Source organism: Pongo pygmaeus, chromosome 4, assembly GCF_028885625.2.
Source record: "Pongo pygmaeus isolate AG05252 chromosome 4, NHGRI_mPonPyg2-v2.0_pri, whole genome shotgun sequence".
NCBI classification, from domain to species: Eukaryota; Metazoa; Chordata; class Mammalia; order Primates; family Hominidae; genus Pongo; species Pongo pygmaeus.
The window spans coordinates 161,841,412-161,858,444 of record NC_072377.2 but is presented as its reverse complement, the minus strand read 5'-3'; the positions used below and the strand labels follow the sequence as shown (position 1 = coordinate 161,858,444).

General features: G+C 41.3%; 1 protein-coding gene across 2 annotated transcripts in view; it reads left to right on the top strand.

Annotated features, from left to right (window-relative positions):
- Positions 1-16,307, top strand: part of HAVCR1 (hepatitis A virus cellular receptor 1) — a 39,842-nt gene extending 23,535 nt beyond the window's left edge. For both annotated transcript variants that reach the window (XM_063665315.1, XM_054488393.2), the window contains 4 exons: positions 2,875-2,930; positions 7,977-8,091; positions 12,453-12,486; positions 15,518-16,307. In XM_063665315.1, the coding sequence (XP_063521385.1) occupies positions 2,875-2,930; positions 7,977-8,091; positions 12,453-12,486; positions 15,518-15,626 (314 nt within the window). In that variant the 3' untranslated portion in view covers positions 15,627-16,307. The remainder of the gene's footprint in view (positions 1-2,874; positions 2,931-7,976; positions 8,092-12,452; positions 12,487-15,517) is intronic.
- Positions 16,308-17,033: the final 726 nt, after the last annotated feature.

Here is a 17,033-nt window from a genome sequence, read left to right as displayed (position 1 = left end):
AAATGGATATATTATCTTGTTTAATTCTTTTAAGGCAGGCCATATTTAATGCTATTGCCAGATTGAGGAGGCCATATAAATCTGCTTTGGAGACACACAACTCCCATTTCAGCTATGAGTTACTAGTTCTGTGCCCACAGGAAAATTGTTGAACATTCCTCTTTGGATGATTAGAGTACATATTTGGAAAGTGCATTGCATAGTATCTATCCCTCTCTCCTCCCCACTCCTCTTCCCATTATATAATAATAATAGCTTAGTGCCAACCACTTTACATGCATCATCTAATTTAATTGTAACAACTTGATGGGCTGTGTACTATTAATAGGTTGTAGTTCATGTGTACTGTAGCTAGAAATATATATATAGTAGTTTTCCCCTTATCTGCAGTTTTGCTTTTCTGTAGCAGTCAACTATGTTCCTCAAATACTAAGATATTTTGAGAGAGACTAAATTCCCATAGCTTTTATTACAGTTTATTTCTATAATTGTTCTATTATATTATTTATTGCTGTTAATATCTTTCTGTTCCTAATTTGTAAATTGAACTTTATCATAGGTGTGTATACATAGGGAAAACATGGTCTCTATAGGGTTTGGTACTATCCTTGGTTTCATGCGTCTGCTTGAGGGTCTTGGAACATATCCCCTGTGGATAAGGGGGCACTACTGTATACACACACACACACACACACACACACCCCTTTATATACCTATACATACATACATAACTGTGTGTATGAAAAGGACCTTGAGTATCAAAGTTACATTGCTAACAGACATTGTCAGCATTGAACTCAAATTTTATCTGACTCCAGTCCATGCTGTTCTTCTGCATCACCCCATCCTCTTCCTGAAACTGTTACTTAAGGTCATAATACCTGTCACAAACAGGGCTGAGATTCTATATATTGCGTAAACCTACATATTGCTTTTGGCTTTCTTTTTTCCTTCCTTCCTCCCTCCCTCCCTCCCTCCCTCCCTCCCTCCCTCCCTCCCTCCCTCCCTCCCTTCTTTCTTTCTTTCTTTCTTTCTTTCTTTCTTTCTTTCTTTCTCTTTCTTTCTTTCTTTCTCTCTCCTTCCTTCCTCCCTCCCTTCTTCTTTCCTTTATTTCCTTCCTTGCTTCCTTCCTCCTCTTTCTTTCTTTCTTTCTTTCTTTCCTTCCTTCCTTCCTTCCTTCCTTCTTCCTTTCTTTCTCCCTTCCCTTCCCTCCCCTTCCTTCCTTCTTTCTCAGTTTCACTCTGTTGCCCAGGCTGGAGTGCAGTGGCACAATCTTGGCTCACTGTAATCTCCACCCCGAGTTCAAGCAATTCTTGTGTCTCAGCCTCCCAAGTAGCTGGAATTACAGATGTGCAGCTTCACGCTGGCTAATTTTTTATATTTTTAGTAGAGATGGGATTTCACCATGTTGGCCAGGCTGGTCTTGAACTCCTGACTTCGAGGGATCTGCCTGCCTCAGCTTCCCTAAGTGCTGGGATTACAGGCATGAGCCACTGCGCCTGGCCTTGCCTTTGGCTTTCTAGAAAGCCTCAGAAGCAGTAAAATGTAAACACAGTAATGTGAATGTTGGGGAGATATTAGTCCAAGTTTATTCATGTTGAGCCCTATAGCATAGTCACCAGTTACACAATTTCATAGACCTAAGTATTTCCATTTGATAGAAGCGCAATGTGTTGTGTAGGTTATCAGCAGAGGCTCTTGTCACTTAATTAGAAATCATCATTTAACCATTTCCTGTGTATTTCTTTATCCATAAAAATGGGATTAAGGAACAAACTGGTTGTTAGAATGTAAAGTGTTCACTGCATGGTAGATGCTCAGTAAGAAGACAGTTCTGTATTTGACCTATAGTTGTCTAGGAAGGCCAACAGAATATACTCTTTTTTTGGGACAGGGTCTCACTTTGTTGCCCAGCCTGGAGTGCAGTGGTGCCATCTCAGCTCACTGAAACCTCTGCCTCCAAGGTTCAGGGATTCTCCTACCTCAGCCATCTGAGTAGCTAAGTCTACAGGCATGTGCCACCATGCCCGGCTAATTTTTTGTATTTTTTTGTTAGAGATGGGGTTTCACCATGTTGGCCAGGCTGGTCTTGAACTCCTGACCTCAAGTGATCCGCCTGCCTTGGACTCCCAAAGTGCTTGGGTTTATAGGCATGAGCCACCCATGCCTGGCTGAGAATATACTGTCTATTACAAAGCAGATATTTTAAAACATGTTGAAATTTTTAAATGTTCAACTGTAAGAGAAATGTATCTTATATATTACATAAAATCTTAATCCTTTTATGGCATGATATGCATTGATCTGGTGGCTGCTATATTTTCTAAAGCACTTCTAGATCAAAGTGTAAGCACATTGGCAACAACACAGGAGTTATATGCCACCTGTTTTTGATATTACAGCATATTTTACTCCTTCTGAATATAAAACCAATATGATGTCCATTCTGAAGAGGGTGGTTCTGGTTTGTGGATGTACATGCCTCTGGGCATTCATTTATAGCTGTTTCAATAGCATAAAAGTATTGATTGCCTTTAAATGGCATTCTTAACCTGGTTCCATGAATGGGCTTCTGTGATGACCCTAAAATAGTAGATAAAATTCATGTGTGTGCACATGCGTAATTTTTTTAATAAAGAAAAAAAAAGAGTCAATTTTCAAAGAGCCTGTGACAGAAAGGTTAAGAAATACAACTTTACAGGAGAAATTAATACAACATTAATAACTTGGTATGACTCTTGCAGTGCCTGCAGCATTTGATCATATTATCATTCAACTTTTCATCACCAGAAGGTAATGTGAATATATTTCGTGTCTGCAGTGAAAATTCAATATTTTTTGTAATTCTAATTAAATTTCCTTCTTGTTGAGTAGATGGGAATGACACCGTGACAGAGTCTTCAGATGGCCTTTGGAATAACAATCAAACTGTAAGCATATTCCCCCCTATTTGATTAGCCAGATTCACTTGTATATCTCCCTGGAAGGAAGTTACATTTAAAGACTATGTCTGTAAGACTAGCCCACAGATTTTTTTTTTCTTCTTAAAAAAAAAGATGAAGAAAACAATTTGACTCTTAAATAGGATGCTTTAATTTGAAAAGTTCATTTAGGTGATCCAGTTTGTTAGGGATGCCCAAAGAGAATATGTTAGTGAATAGCATACTTAGAGACATAGTACACAGACTTTCTGCTGGGAGAAAATAGGGGAAGAAAGAATGAGCTAATTTTTTGAGACAGAGCATCACTCTCTCTCCTAGGCTGGAGTGCAGTGATGTGATCTCAGCTCACTGCAACCTCCGCCTCCTGGGTTCAAGCAATTTTCCTGCCTCGGCCTCCCGAGTAGTTGGGACTACAGGCGCACGCCACCATGCCTGGCTAATTTTTGTATTTTTAGTAGAGATGGGGTTTCACCATGTTGGCCAGGCTGGTCTCAAACTCCTGACCTCAGGCAATCTACCCACCTTGGCCTCCCAAAGTGCTGGGATTACAGGCGTGAGCCGCCGCGCCTGGCCCGAATGAGCTAATTTAAGGAGAACAAGTTAAGATAACACACCAAGGAGGAATTCAATTATCAACAGGGAAACAGCATGCTTTAATGGGGTGGAGTAGAGGCCGCCCCAAACAAAAGTAAAATGTAAATGAAACTAACGTAATATGTTTATTTCCCTAATATATTTCCCCTACCTAATGACCATTTCATGTAGAAATTTTAAAACTTCTATTGATTTTTTTCTGTACATAAACCTCCCCATGGGATGACTTTTTTTCTTTCTTTTTTTTTTTTTTTTTTTGAGACAGAGTCTTGCTCTGTCACCCAGGCTGGAGTACACTGGCGGGATCCCAGCTCACTGCAACCTCCTCTTCTTGGGTTCAAGTGATTCTCCTGCCTCAGCCTTCCAAGTAGCTAGGATTACAGGTGCACACAACCATATCTGGCTAATTTTTGTGTTTTTAGTAGAAATGAGGTTTCGTCATTTTGACCAGGCTGGTCTTGAACTTCTGATCTCAAGTGATCCTCCCGCCTCAGCCTCCCAAGGTGCTGGGATTACAGGCGTGAACCACCGTACCCGGCCCAGGATGACTTTTTAAGATAACAAAGTTCTAGATAATAACTTTGATTCTATAAAATGTTCCCATACTTTTTTTCTCAGTGAACTTGGGAAAAATTTAAGGGACCTAGTCTTATGATGCTCATCAAAGTCTTCTACCTCCCTGTAAGTTAGATTTATTAATAAGATCTTTTCTTTTGGCTTCTGTAAGAAACAATCTGCCTTTTAGTATGTGCAAGTAACTTTTTGAAGTAACAAACAAAAAAAGTCTGAGGTTATGAGAATCATCCTTCTGAGGTTTGTATTTTTTTATTTTTTTATTATTTATTTATTTATTTATTTATTTTTTTGAGACAGAGTTTCACTTTCATTGCCCAGGCTGGAGTGCAGTTTCACAATCTCAGCTTACTGCAACCTCCACCTTCCGGGTTCAAGTGATTCTTGTGCCTCAGCCTTCCAAGTAGCTGGGATTATAGGCACCCACCACCACACCTGGCTAATTTTTGTATTTTTAGTAGATATGGAATTTCACCACGTTGGCCATGCTGGTCTGGAACTCCTGACCTCAAGTGATCTGCCTGTCTTGGCCTCCCAAAGTGCTGGGATTACAGGCATGAGCCACTGCAGCTGGCCCGAGAATAATCTTTCTGATAGCCAGTTGTAAGAAATGACAACATGGCCATTGCATAAAAAATACAAAATGATCAAAGTGGGGCTATTTAGTGTAGAGCTAAATGGCCTTATGCTGTATACCTTAGTGACATTGTGAATGCCATTACATAGGCGTAACATTTAAAAATTTAGCAACTTGTATGACATGCACTGATTGATCTGACATACTGGCTAAATATCAGAACTACCACCATGTATATGTTTAATGTGTTGACATATGGCTAGACTTGTGCTGGATTAAAAAAAAAAACCCTCAGAATAGTGAGGTTGTTCATTTTCATTTCTTTTCTTTTTTTTTTTTGAGACAGAGTTTCACTCTTGTTGCCCAGACTGGAGGGCAATGGCACGATCTTGGCTCACTGCAATCTCCGCCTCCCAGGTTCAAGCAATTCTCCTGCCTCAGCCTTGCGAGTAGCTGGGATTACAGGCACCTGCCACCATGCCTGGCTAATTTTGTATTTTTAGTAGAGACAGGGTTTTTCCATGTTGGTCAGGCTGGTCTCGATCTCCCGACCTCAGGTGATCCACCCGCCTTGGCCATCAAAAGTGCTGGGATTACAGAAGTGAGCCACCGCGCCCGGCCGGTGAGGTTATTCTTGGTCTCAGTTACCTACAGAATAGGTATGTTTAGAAGTAAGAGAAAACAATTTAGAGGCAGGTTCAAGGTTGGCAGTAGCAGAAACTTGGGCTTTCTGTGCCTTGACTGAAGATGTCAAGATTTCTTCTCCCAGGTATCTTGAAAACATGCAGAATACATTTTGACCCAGTAGGTCACCTTCCTGGGCTCTATCTTAAGGAAAAAATTGAACTAATAAATAAAAATGTATGAGGAGGATGTTCATTGTTAATACTTATAATCATGAAAATATTATAAGCAACCTAAATGTTTAATAGTAAGGGATTACTTAGTTAAGCATGTGCATGTATTGCCATAAAGAATGTAGTCATTGGCAGGGCACGGTGGCTCACGCCTGTAATTCCAGCACTTTGGGAGGCTGAGGAAGGTGGATCACCTGAGGTCAGGAGTTCGAGACCAGCCTGACAAATAGGATGAAACCTCGTCTCTACTAAAAATAGAAAAAAAATTAGCTGGGTGTGGTGGCGGGTGCCTGTAATCCCAGCTACCTGAGAGGCTGAGGCAGGAGAATCGCTTCAACCCAGGAGATGGAGATTGCAGTGAGCCGAGATTGCACCACTGTACTCCAGCCTGGGCAACAGAGCATAAGAATGTAGTCATTGCAGTGCATTTACTGACATAGGTTATAGCATGTTATAATATGTTGGTTATAACACAATTATTAAGTGAAAGAAGCAACTTGTAAAATAGTATACAATTAAATAGTATACAATTAGGATATACTATAGTTCATATAGAATATAGTAATTATTTCTGTTAAGAAAAAATCCTAGAAGGGTAAAATTCTAGAAAAGTATATAAAGCAAAATGGCAAAAGTGCTCATTTCTGGATGTTAAAGTTACGGTTTATTTATTTATTTGAGACAGGGTCTCACTCCATTGCTCAGGCTGGAGTGCAGTGGCACGATCACAGCTCACTGCAGACTCATCCTCCCAGGCTCAAGTGATCCTCCCACCCCAAGCCTCCCAAGTAGCTGGGACCGCAGGCACGCATCACCATGCCTGGCCAATTTTATTTTTTTCTGGAGACAGGGTCTCACCAAACTGGTCTCAAACTCCTGGGCTCAGGCTATCCTCCTGCCTTAGCCTCCCAAAGTGCTAGGATTATGGGTGTGAGCCACTGTCCCTGACCTGGTTATGGATTTTTTTAGTTTTCCTTTTTTATGCTTAGCTGTGCATTCTAAAATGAGCATGCAGTATTTGTGTGTTGTAATTAAAAAATGAAAGCAAAGCCTGCCTCCTGAAACCCCATTCTCCATCTACCCACATTACACTTCCCTCCCACCCCATAGGTAAAGTAATAACAATATAGTTTTGCACTCCCAGACACTGGCTATGCCGCTTCTAAGCAAGCATGGCTCAAATGCTGTTACTCCACTATATTCATAGTGTTTATCAGAAAGGACCTAAAAGTACCCTTGCAAAGAACCCTATTGAATCTGCTGTTGCTAGACATAGAAATAGATTCAGAGAGGCTAAACAGCTTGTCCATGGTCACATAGTGACTAAGTAGAAGACCTGGGATTCTGACTCCAGGGATTAAGATTTTACAAATGAGAAGACTTGTCCTTCACTCAGATTCTCCCCGTTCCTTCTATTAAAATACCTACCCGGTGGGCTCTCTTTAGGATTAGAACTATGCCATGAAAGGGGGACCAGCATGAAGCCAGGCACATTTCAGGCCTATTCCAGGAGGTGATGATCTCTTGTGATAGGCACCAGAAGACTTAAACAATTTTACATTTCTTCATGATTGCATAGCATTCAATTAATCATGGCCATGTCTGTATGCAGCTACTCTCAAATCTATTTATTTAGATAGAGACAGAATCTTCAATTACAGGTAAAAAGACAAGTAAGGACTGTAATCAAGGACAAAATTCAATAACTGAGCACATTAAGATAACATCACATCAAATCAATTTATATAAACAATTTTTTTTCTTTTTTTTTTTTCTTTTTGAGATGGAGTCTCACTCTGTTGCCCAGGCTGGAGTGCAGTGGTGAAATCTTGGCTCACTGCAACCTCTGCCTCCCAGGTTCAAGCAATTTTTCCTGCCTCAGCCTCCCAAGTAGCTGGGATTACAGGCATGCACCACCACACCCAGCTAATTTTGGTATTTTTAGTAGAGATGGGGTTTCACCATGTTGCCCAGGCTGGTCTCGAACACCAGGCTTCAGGATGCCTGGGCTCTCAAAGTGCTGGGATTAGAGACGTGAGCCACCATGCCCGACATTTTTTCTCTTTTAATATCACAAGAGGATGTATTTGTGGAAATAGCCTATTGACTTTTAAAACAGTAAATTAAAAAATTTACATACAAACCCATTTTAAGCATACAGTTTTAGTTTTGACAAATGTGTACACCTATGTAAATACAACCTCAAGCAAGCTAGAAAACACTTCCTTCATTGTAAAATATGTTTTGCATTTCAAGTTGTCCTAGATTTTCACCATATTGTTATAAACTCAGATCATTTGGTCTTACCCTTATATTCCAGAAGTCCCCAAGCACCAATACAGGTAAATGTGGCTGGGTAAGTGATTCTGGGAAATATTTTCTCTTCATAACTTGCTAACGAGATGCTTTTTTGATCTGTTGTTGTTTCCTCAGCAACTGTCCCCAGCACATAATCTACAGACGGCCAACACCACTAAAGGAATCTATGCTGGAGTCTGTATTTCTGTCTTGGTGCTTCTTGTTCTTTTGGGTGTCATCATTGCCAAAAGTAAGTCATTTCAAGATTGTTCCTAAGGGACTAGAACAAGGGATGTACAGCCAAATTGCCTGGGCTCACTAGTTTCATAAGTCACAAGATTTTGATTTCACAGGACTTCCCTTTGTCTCCCCAAATCCTCATTTGTAAAAGGCACATGATAATACCATCTACCTCAAGGGGGAAGGGAAATGAAGTTTAAATGCATTGGTACCTACAAAGCACTAAGAATGGGAGCTGGGTGTGGGGTCTTATGCCTGTAATCCTAGCTACTTGGGAGGCTGAGTGAGGCAGGAGGATTGTTTGAGCCCAGGAGTTCAAGACTAGCCTGAACAACATGGTGGGACCCCATCTCTTAAAAAAAAAAACAAACAAACAAATGAAAAACAAAACAAACAAACAAAAAAAAAACCATTAAAAAAAGTACCAGCCAGGAGCAGTGGCTCATGTCTGTAATCCCAGCACTTTGGGAGGCTGAGGCAGGAGGATTGCTTGAGCCCAGGAGTTCAAAACCAGCCTGGGCAACATAGTGAGACATTGTCTCTAAAATAAAAGGAAAAGAACAAAAAGAAAAAGCACTGAGAATGGTTCCTGGCACATGAAAAGTGCACAGCAATCTTAAACTGTAATTGTAGTTAGAAAGATCCTTTTGCCATAAATCTCTATAAATCTCGTGGAAGTTACATTCTAGTGGAGTTTTCACTTAAAATCACTATTTTTTAAACTTGTTATTTTTCAATTATTATTCCCCTATGGAAAAAATTTAATTTTATAAGAAGTTTTTTGAGACAGAGTTTCTCTCTTGTCTCACAGGCTGGAGTGCAATGGCATGATCTTGGCTCCCTGCAACCTCCACCTCCTGAGTTCAAGCCATTCTCCTGCCTCAGCCTCCAGAGTAGCTGGGACTACAGGCGCCCGCCACCATGCCCGGCTAATTTTTTGTAGTTTTTAGTAGAGATGGGGTTTCACCATGTTAGTCAGGATGGTCTCGATCTCCTGACCTTGTGATCTGCCCGCCTCGGCCTCCCAAAGTGCCGGGATTACAGGCATGAGCCACCGCGCCCGGCCGAAATTTTGTATTTTTAGTAGAGATGGGGTTTTGCCACATTGGCTAGGCTGGTCGCAAACTCCTAACCTCAGGTGATCCACCTGCCTCGGCCTCTGAAAGTGCTAGGATTACAGGCATGAGCCACAATGCCAGGCCAAGAAAAATTAAATACAGATGTTCCTCAGTACCCTTGGGGGATTGGTTCCAGAGCCCCTTGATTCCAAAATCTGCAGATGCTCAAGTCCCTCATAAAATGGTGTAGTATTTGCACATAGCCTACTTACTTCCTCCAGTATACTTTAAATCTTCCCTAGATTACTTAGAACACCTAATATACAATGTAAATGCCATGTAAATAGTTGTTATATTGTATTGTTTTTATCTGTATTATTGTTGTGTATTATTTTTATTGTTTTTCTAATTTTCAATTTGTGAGTGGTTGAAACTGAGGATGCCAAACCTGTGGATATCGAGGGCCAACTGTATCAAGAAATAGGAGTTTGTTGGGTAGTGTTGCGATCTGGAAGTCAACACACCATTGTGATATATAAGATTTATTCTCTCCGCCCTACAAGATCTAATTTTTTTCCCTGTGGGGGTGATATTGTTAAAATTTTGCAACACTCATTTAGCAGAAGAGGCACATGAGACACTGGGAGGGGAAACTGATAGCAAGACACAGACTAAAAAAGTAAAACAAAAGTCTTCAAAAAGCAATCACCCCGGGCTTCATGTCTCCTTTCTGCTAATTGTGTGTGTGTGTGTGTTTGTCTCAGTATAACCTGCCTCCCATAAAAGAACCCTAGTTAGCTATTTTGCAAGATGCGGTGTTTGAAGCCATGACTGATTTAGTTCATGGGTTTGGGCAGAGGAGAATCAGAAAATTAAGAGTATGTTTGGCAAATTTGAGGAAGTTTTTATATAATTATTTTGGAGCTTGGTTAGTCAAAGTTATTTAGAAATTGGGTAAAATACCTTGCAGGGAAGTTCAAACTTTCCCTCTGAAATTTCGATACTTGAGTATGCCAAAAAAAATAGATTATTAGGAGATTAACAGGAGAAAAGGAATACATATTTATTATGTGTACAGAAGCCACACAAAATATGAGATGGAAGAAAGGGCCAGATGACTGGAGCTTAAATACCCTTTTCTTTCTTTTTTTTGGAGACAGAGTCTCTTGCTCTGTCACCCAGACTGGAATGCAGTGGTGTGATCTCAGCTCTGTGGGGAACAGAAAGAGAGATCAGACTGTTACTGTGTCTATGTAGAAAGAAGAAGACATAAGGAACTCCAGTTTGTTCTGTACTAACAAAAATTCTTCTGCCTTGAGATGCTGTTAATCTGTAACCCTAACCCCAACCCTGTGCTCGCAGAAACATGTGCTGTGTTGACTCAAGGTTTAATGGATTAGGACTGTGCAGGAGGTGCTTTGTTAAAAATGTGTTTGCAGGCAGTATGCTTGGTAAAAGTCATCGCCATTCTCCAGTCTTGAGTACCCAGGGACACAATGCACTGCGGAAGGCCACAGGGACCTCTGCCCAAGAAAGCCTGGGTATTGTCCAAGGTTTCTCCCCACTGAGACAGCCCGAGATATGGCCTCATGGGAAGGGAAAGACCTGACCATCCCCCAGCCCACCACCGGTAAAGGATCTGTGCTGAGGAGGATTAGTGAAAGAGGAAGGCCTCTTTGCAGTTGAGATAAGAGGAAGGCATCTGTCTCCTGCTTGTCCCTGGGAATGGAATGTCTCGGTGTAAAACCCAATCATACATTCTATTTACTGAGATAGAAGAAAACTGCCTTATGCCTGGAGGTGGGACATGCTGGCAGCAATACTGCTCTTTACTGCACTGAGATGCTTGTGTAAAGTCAAACATGAATCTGGCCTACCTGCACATCAAGGCACAGCACTTTTCCTTAAACTTATTTGTGACACAGAGACCTTTGCTCACATGTTTTCCTGCTGACCCTCTCCTCTCCATTACCCTAAGTCCTGCCACATCCCCATCACTGAGACAGTAGAGATAGGGATCAATAACTACTGAGGGAACTCAGAGACAAGTGCCGGCGTGGGTCCTCCATATGCTGAGCGCTGGTGCCCTGGGCCCACTGCTCTTTCTCTATACTTTGTCTCTGTGTCTTATTTCTTTTCTCAGTCTCTTGTCCCACCTGATGAGAAATACCCACAGGTGTGGAGGGGCTGGCCCCCTTAAAGCTCACTGCAACCTCCGCCTCCCAGATTCAAGCAATTCTCCTGCCTCATCCTCCTGAGTAGCTGGGATTACAGGCTCATGCCACCACACCTGGATAATTTTTGTGTTTTTAGTAGAGATGGGGTTTTCACCATGTTGGGCAGGCTGGTCTTGAACTCCTGACTGCCTGCCTCTGCCTCCCAAAGTGCTGGGATTACAGGCATGAGCCACTGTACCTGGCCTTAAATACCCTTTTCTTAGGGGAGAGAAAAGTGATGGATGTAGGCAATTTTAGAGGAAGAGTAAATGATTTTTAGGGGAGATGAATGGGCCCAAAGAACAGACTATAGGGCAGGACAAATTCCTCTGGACTCTGGATGTGTTGTCAGCTCTAGTTTCCTTCCTGTGATGTGCATCAGTTCCCCCACCACCCCCACCCGCCCCTTCCCTGCCATTGATGAGATATCGAGATATCTGGGGAAAGGATTCACAACAACAGAATATCTTCTGGAGGATCTGGCCTTTAGCTAGATAAGGGAGCTTCAGAGAAAGCCATTCCCTAAATATGCTCCTCCCCAGGTGCTCTCACTTTGAATTCCAAGGAAGCCTATTTGAGGGTATTGTATTCTGAGCCCTAACAACCTCAAAATATACTTTCCTCCTTAAGCAAAAATAACTCATTATTTCCTTCTTTAGGAGAGAGATGACTGGTAGTACAAACTCTTGCAAAGGTATCTTTTGATAGAGGTGACTCTTAAAGTATATGGCTTTATGACCCAGTTCATCTAAAACAAATCTTGGTTGATGCCTGTTGTTCAGCAGCCTATCAGAAGGATCTTGGACTTACTCATTTTTTTAAAAAAAATGACAGATAATTTAAGAATTGCATTAAAGTTAGGGAGGATATGTGGATGAATACACCAAACCATTAATGAAATTGAGATACTGGACAGTAAATGGCTTGTTTGGGTCCTGCAGAATCAAAAGGGACATGGGAAGGAGACACCTCAAGGTACCAGGGAAAAATCCAAGTAATAACAGAAACAATACACTTGATTGAAAAAAAGATTATAAACTCTTGCTGAGATGTTTAATTTTCTCTTCAACTCCCCTCTCCCCACCCCTTCAATTTAGAGTATTTCTTCAAAAAGGAGGTTCAACAACTAAGGTAAGCTCTAAAATATTTCTATCAATACTTTTGAGGTTCCTACACTGGTAAAATAGATTTCTGTCTCTCTCCTAAACTCTCCATCATATACCTTAGATCCTGACAGTCCACTTTAATGAGCAATTCTATTATTTACACCTTCCAGTGATATTTGTAGCTTTGTGTATTTCCCTGGAGTTGTGGCAGAGCTGGTACAGAGGGAGCGCCTCAATCCTAAGCAAACCCCGTAGGGCAAGATAACTAAATTGCAAGATTTGCTTGATGGAACTAAACATCGAATGAGTTGCTTTAGTTTGTTCTTTTATTTCGTTTAATACTTTGTCTTTTTTTTTTTTTTTTTTTTGAGACTGAGTTTCACTCTTGTTGCCCAGGCTGGAGTGCAATGGCACCATCTTGGCTCACCACAACCTCCACCTCCCGGGTTCAAGCGATTCTCCTGCCTCAGCCTCCCCAGTAGCTGGGATTACAGACATGTGCCACCACGCCCAGCTAATTTTGTATTTTTAGTAGAGATGGGGTTTCTCCATGTTGGTTAGGCTGGTTTCAAACTCCTGACCTCCAGTGATCTGCCTGCCTCGGCCTCCCAAAGTGCTGGGATTACAGACATGAGCCACCGCGCCTGGCCATTTTTTCGTATTTTTAGTAGAGACAGGGTTTCACCATATTCGATGCTTTGTCTTACTGAGTGTTATTGGCTATTATATTCCAAAGAGATGACTAAAACAGACAAAAACCATGTAAGCAAATAAGCATGGTTCTTTTACGTGCTTACAGATAAACACCATGGGGACTATAGAACAGGATAAGGGTCTGTTTGAGTGAGTGCCCAGAAAGCAGCTAATTTGGAGGAAGATAATTCCTGGCTGCAGGGGCAGGGAGTGCAAAGGCACTGAGGTAGGGCAAATGCCTCCAGTTTTCCATAGCTTCCATCATTCCCTGCTGCTCCCTACCCAGCCTGCTCCACTGATCTATATTAGCTGTCTAGCCTTGCAGGCACTTGAATTTGCCTTTAAAGACCTTTCAGTCTACCCTGCTGCCTAGTTGCCTTTTTTTTTTTTTTTTTTTTGAGACACCCAGGCTGGAATGCAATGGTGTGATCTGCAACCTCCACCTCCTGGATTCAAGCAATTCTCCAGCCTCAGCCTGCTGAGTAGCTGGGATCACAGGTGCCTGCCACCATGCCTGGCTAATTTTTGTATTTTTAATAGAGATGGGGTTTTTGCCATGTTAGGCTGGTCTTGAACTCCTCACCTCAGGTGATCCGCCTACCTTGGCCTCCCAAAGTGCTGGGATTATAGGCATGAGTGACCACACCTGGCTCCAGGTACAATTTAAATCCCCTTACTGCATCTATGCCTCAAGGCCATCTGCCCCATTGCCCATAATGGTAGGAGACAACTACCTAGTTCTAAAGCCAGCCAGCCTGCTTCATTTGGTTCAGGCTGAGTTTTAAGCAACGACTTTCTCTGATTCAGAATCCATCCCTCTTACTTAGGCTGCCATCTATTAAGTCTAGTTCTCCTTCATTGGTGCTTGTACACAGACTTTGCTGAGTCTGAGTTAATTACCTGAGCCAATCCACAGAACCTGTCTGAACAGTGCTCAGCATATTGTAAGTGCTCAATACACATCGACTTTTGTTATTGCATTCAAGCCCTTCACAGCAATAAACTGCGAGAGAGGCACTATTCTCATTTTACAGATTGGAAAACAGTTTCAGAAATGTTGAGTGACATCTAAGGTCACATCACATAGCATATAAAGGACTCAATCTCAGGAATCTGTGCTCATAAATATTTCTGGAATGGAAGAGAAATGTGTAAAGTATAAAAAAAGCCAAAAAAATAAAAAACCCACACTAACAAATTATGAACACTTCTTCATGACATTATCTTCTCGGCAGTTATATCACACTGAGTCATTTGAGCTCATTGACACTTAAACTAAGTGCCTTCACACATGTATGACTGACCTGTTTAGGGACCATAGTGGAGCTTTGTTTTTCACAGTTCTTTAAATGTGTGGACATGTGTTTCATCTGCAGCTGAATGAAGACAAGTTCCATATTTGGGGGGCAGGCTTTGGTAACAAATAGTCACTATATACAAATATATTATATAAAAATAACCAGTTACATCAAAATGCTACACATAAGTTAAAATTAAGTCCACTTTCTTCCCTCACTTGTATTTCCACTGTTTCTACTGATTTCTTTTTTTGAGACAGAGTCTCACTCTGTTGCCCAGGCTGGAGTGCAGTGGTGTGATCTCAGCTCACTGCAACCTCTACCTCCTGGGTTCAAGTGATTCTCCTGTCTCAGCCTCCCAAGTAGCCAGGATTATAGGCACAAGCCACCACACCTGGCTAATTAAAAAAAAAAATCTGTAGAGATGGGGCCTCGCTATGTTGCTCACGCTGGCCTCAAGGGATCCTCCTGCCATGGCCTCCCAAAGTGCTGGGATTAGAGGCATGAGCTACTGCATCCAGCACAGGAAGATTTTTCACACTGTGATCCAGTGTACACTTGTGAAATGGTACTATTTAACTATACTCAATGTTTCTCTATTCTGTTTTTATCTTGAATATAGGATGTAGATCTCTAAGTAGATTTAACAACCCTCTCTAAAGGATCACAAGCTACAGCTGGAAAAGCACCAGTTATCCAATTCTTAGCCACATTTGAAAATGTGCATCTTGATTCAGCCACTTAGTTTGATGTCAGAGCTCTGTATTTTTAGATTTTCCATTTTTGTATTCTATTATGCGAGTTTCAAAGAGACCAGTCTGAGTTTTTGAACACTTCTTAGATTGTCTATCTACATGCTTATTAAACAGACTTTTCTTCAACTTAATAACAAAAGCCACACTTTTTACAACTCTGGAAGGCACTATTTTATACTTTGTGTGAATGGGGCTCCTGGAGTCTTGAATACCTGATATTGCCTGATCATAAACAAAAGTGCGGCTCATATGTGAGAAGTGGTCTGCTTTTTTTCTTACTCATGTTATTCTTCAACAACTCTTTCTACAGTGTTTCGTTTAGCAGCCTTCAAATTAAAGCTTTGCAAAATGCAGCTGAAAAGGAAGTCCAAGCAGAAGACAATATCTACATTGAGAATAGTCTTTATGCCACAGACTAAGACCCAGTGGTGCTCTTTGAGAGTTTACGCCCATGACTGCAGAAGACTGAACAGACATCAGCACATCAGACGTCTTTTAGACCCTAAGACAATTTTTCTGTTTCAGTTTCATCTGGCATTCCAACATGTCAGTGATACTGAGTAGAGTAACTCTCTCACTCCAAACTGTGTATAGTCAACCTCATCATTAATGTAGTCCTAATTTTTTATGCTAAAACTGGCTCAATCCTTCTGATCATTGCAGTTTTCTCTCAAACATGAAAACTTTAGAATTGTATGTTCTCTTTAGACCCCATAACTCCTGTATACATCAAAGAGAATAGTCCCTGGAAACATAGCAAATGAACTTCTATCTTGGCCATCAGAGCTGTCCAGAAGGGGGGAATCTGTCTTAAAAATCAGCAAATCCAATGTGAGACTTAATTTGGAAGCACTGTATGATTATCTCTTGTTTCCATGTTATACTTCCAAATGTTGCACTTCCTATGTTTTCCAAAGGTTTCAAATCATGGGTTTTTATTTCCTCCATGGGGAAACAAAGTGAGTCTAACTCACAGGTTTAGCTGTTTTCTCACAACTCTGGAAATGTGATGGATTAAGCACTGGATCTCTGAATTGGGGTAGCTATTTTACCAGTTAAAGAGGCTACAATAGTATGGAACACATAGACACCAGGGGAAGAAAATCATTTGCCAGGTGATTCAACATATTTATGCAATTTTTTTTTTTTTTTTTTTTTTGAGATGGACCTTTGCTCTTGTTGCCCAGGCTGGAGTGCAATGGTGAAATCTTGGCTCACTGTAACCTCCACCTCCCGGGTTCAAGTGATTCTCCTGCCTCAGCCTCACGAGTAGCTGGGATTACAGGTGTCCGCCACTATGCTCAGGTAATTTTTTGTATTTTTTTAGTAGAGACAGGGTTTCACCATGTTGGCTAGAATGATCTCAAACTCCTGACCTCAGGGGATCCAGCTTCCTTGGCCTTCCAAAGTGCTGGGATTACAGGCATGAGCCACCATGCCCAGTCCATTTATGCAATTTTTATTACATGTGTGTCATGGTGCTAAGCATTTAAACAACCATCAGGCTTTCTGAACAAATTTTTAGAACCAAGAAGGTCAGCAATAAAAGCAAAAAAAAAAAAAAAAAAAAAAAGAAGGCGGGAGTAGGGAAAAGACTGCTTTTTCTGCCTTATAAGTTACATTGCAGATATAAGTGTTTGAAACTCACTAGTTTTGACCCAAATTCTAAATCGTCTCCAAACCACTTTCATGTTTAAAATTGTTTTGGAGTCTAGCGCTGTGGCTCATGCCTGTAATCCCAGCACTTTGTGAAGCCAGGACAGATAGCTTGAGCCCAGAAGTTTGAGACCAGCCTGGGCAACATGGCAAGACCCCATCTCTATTAA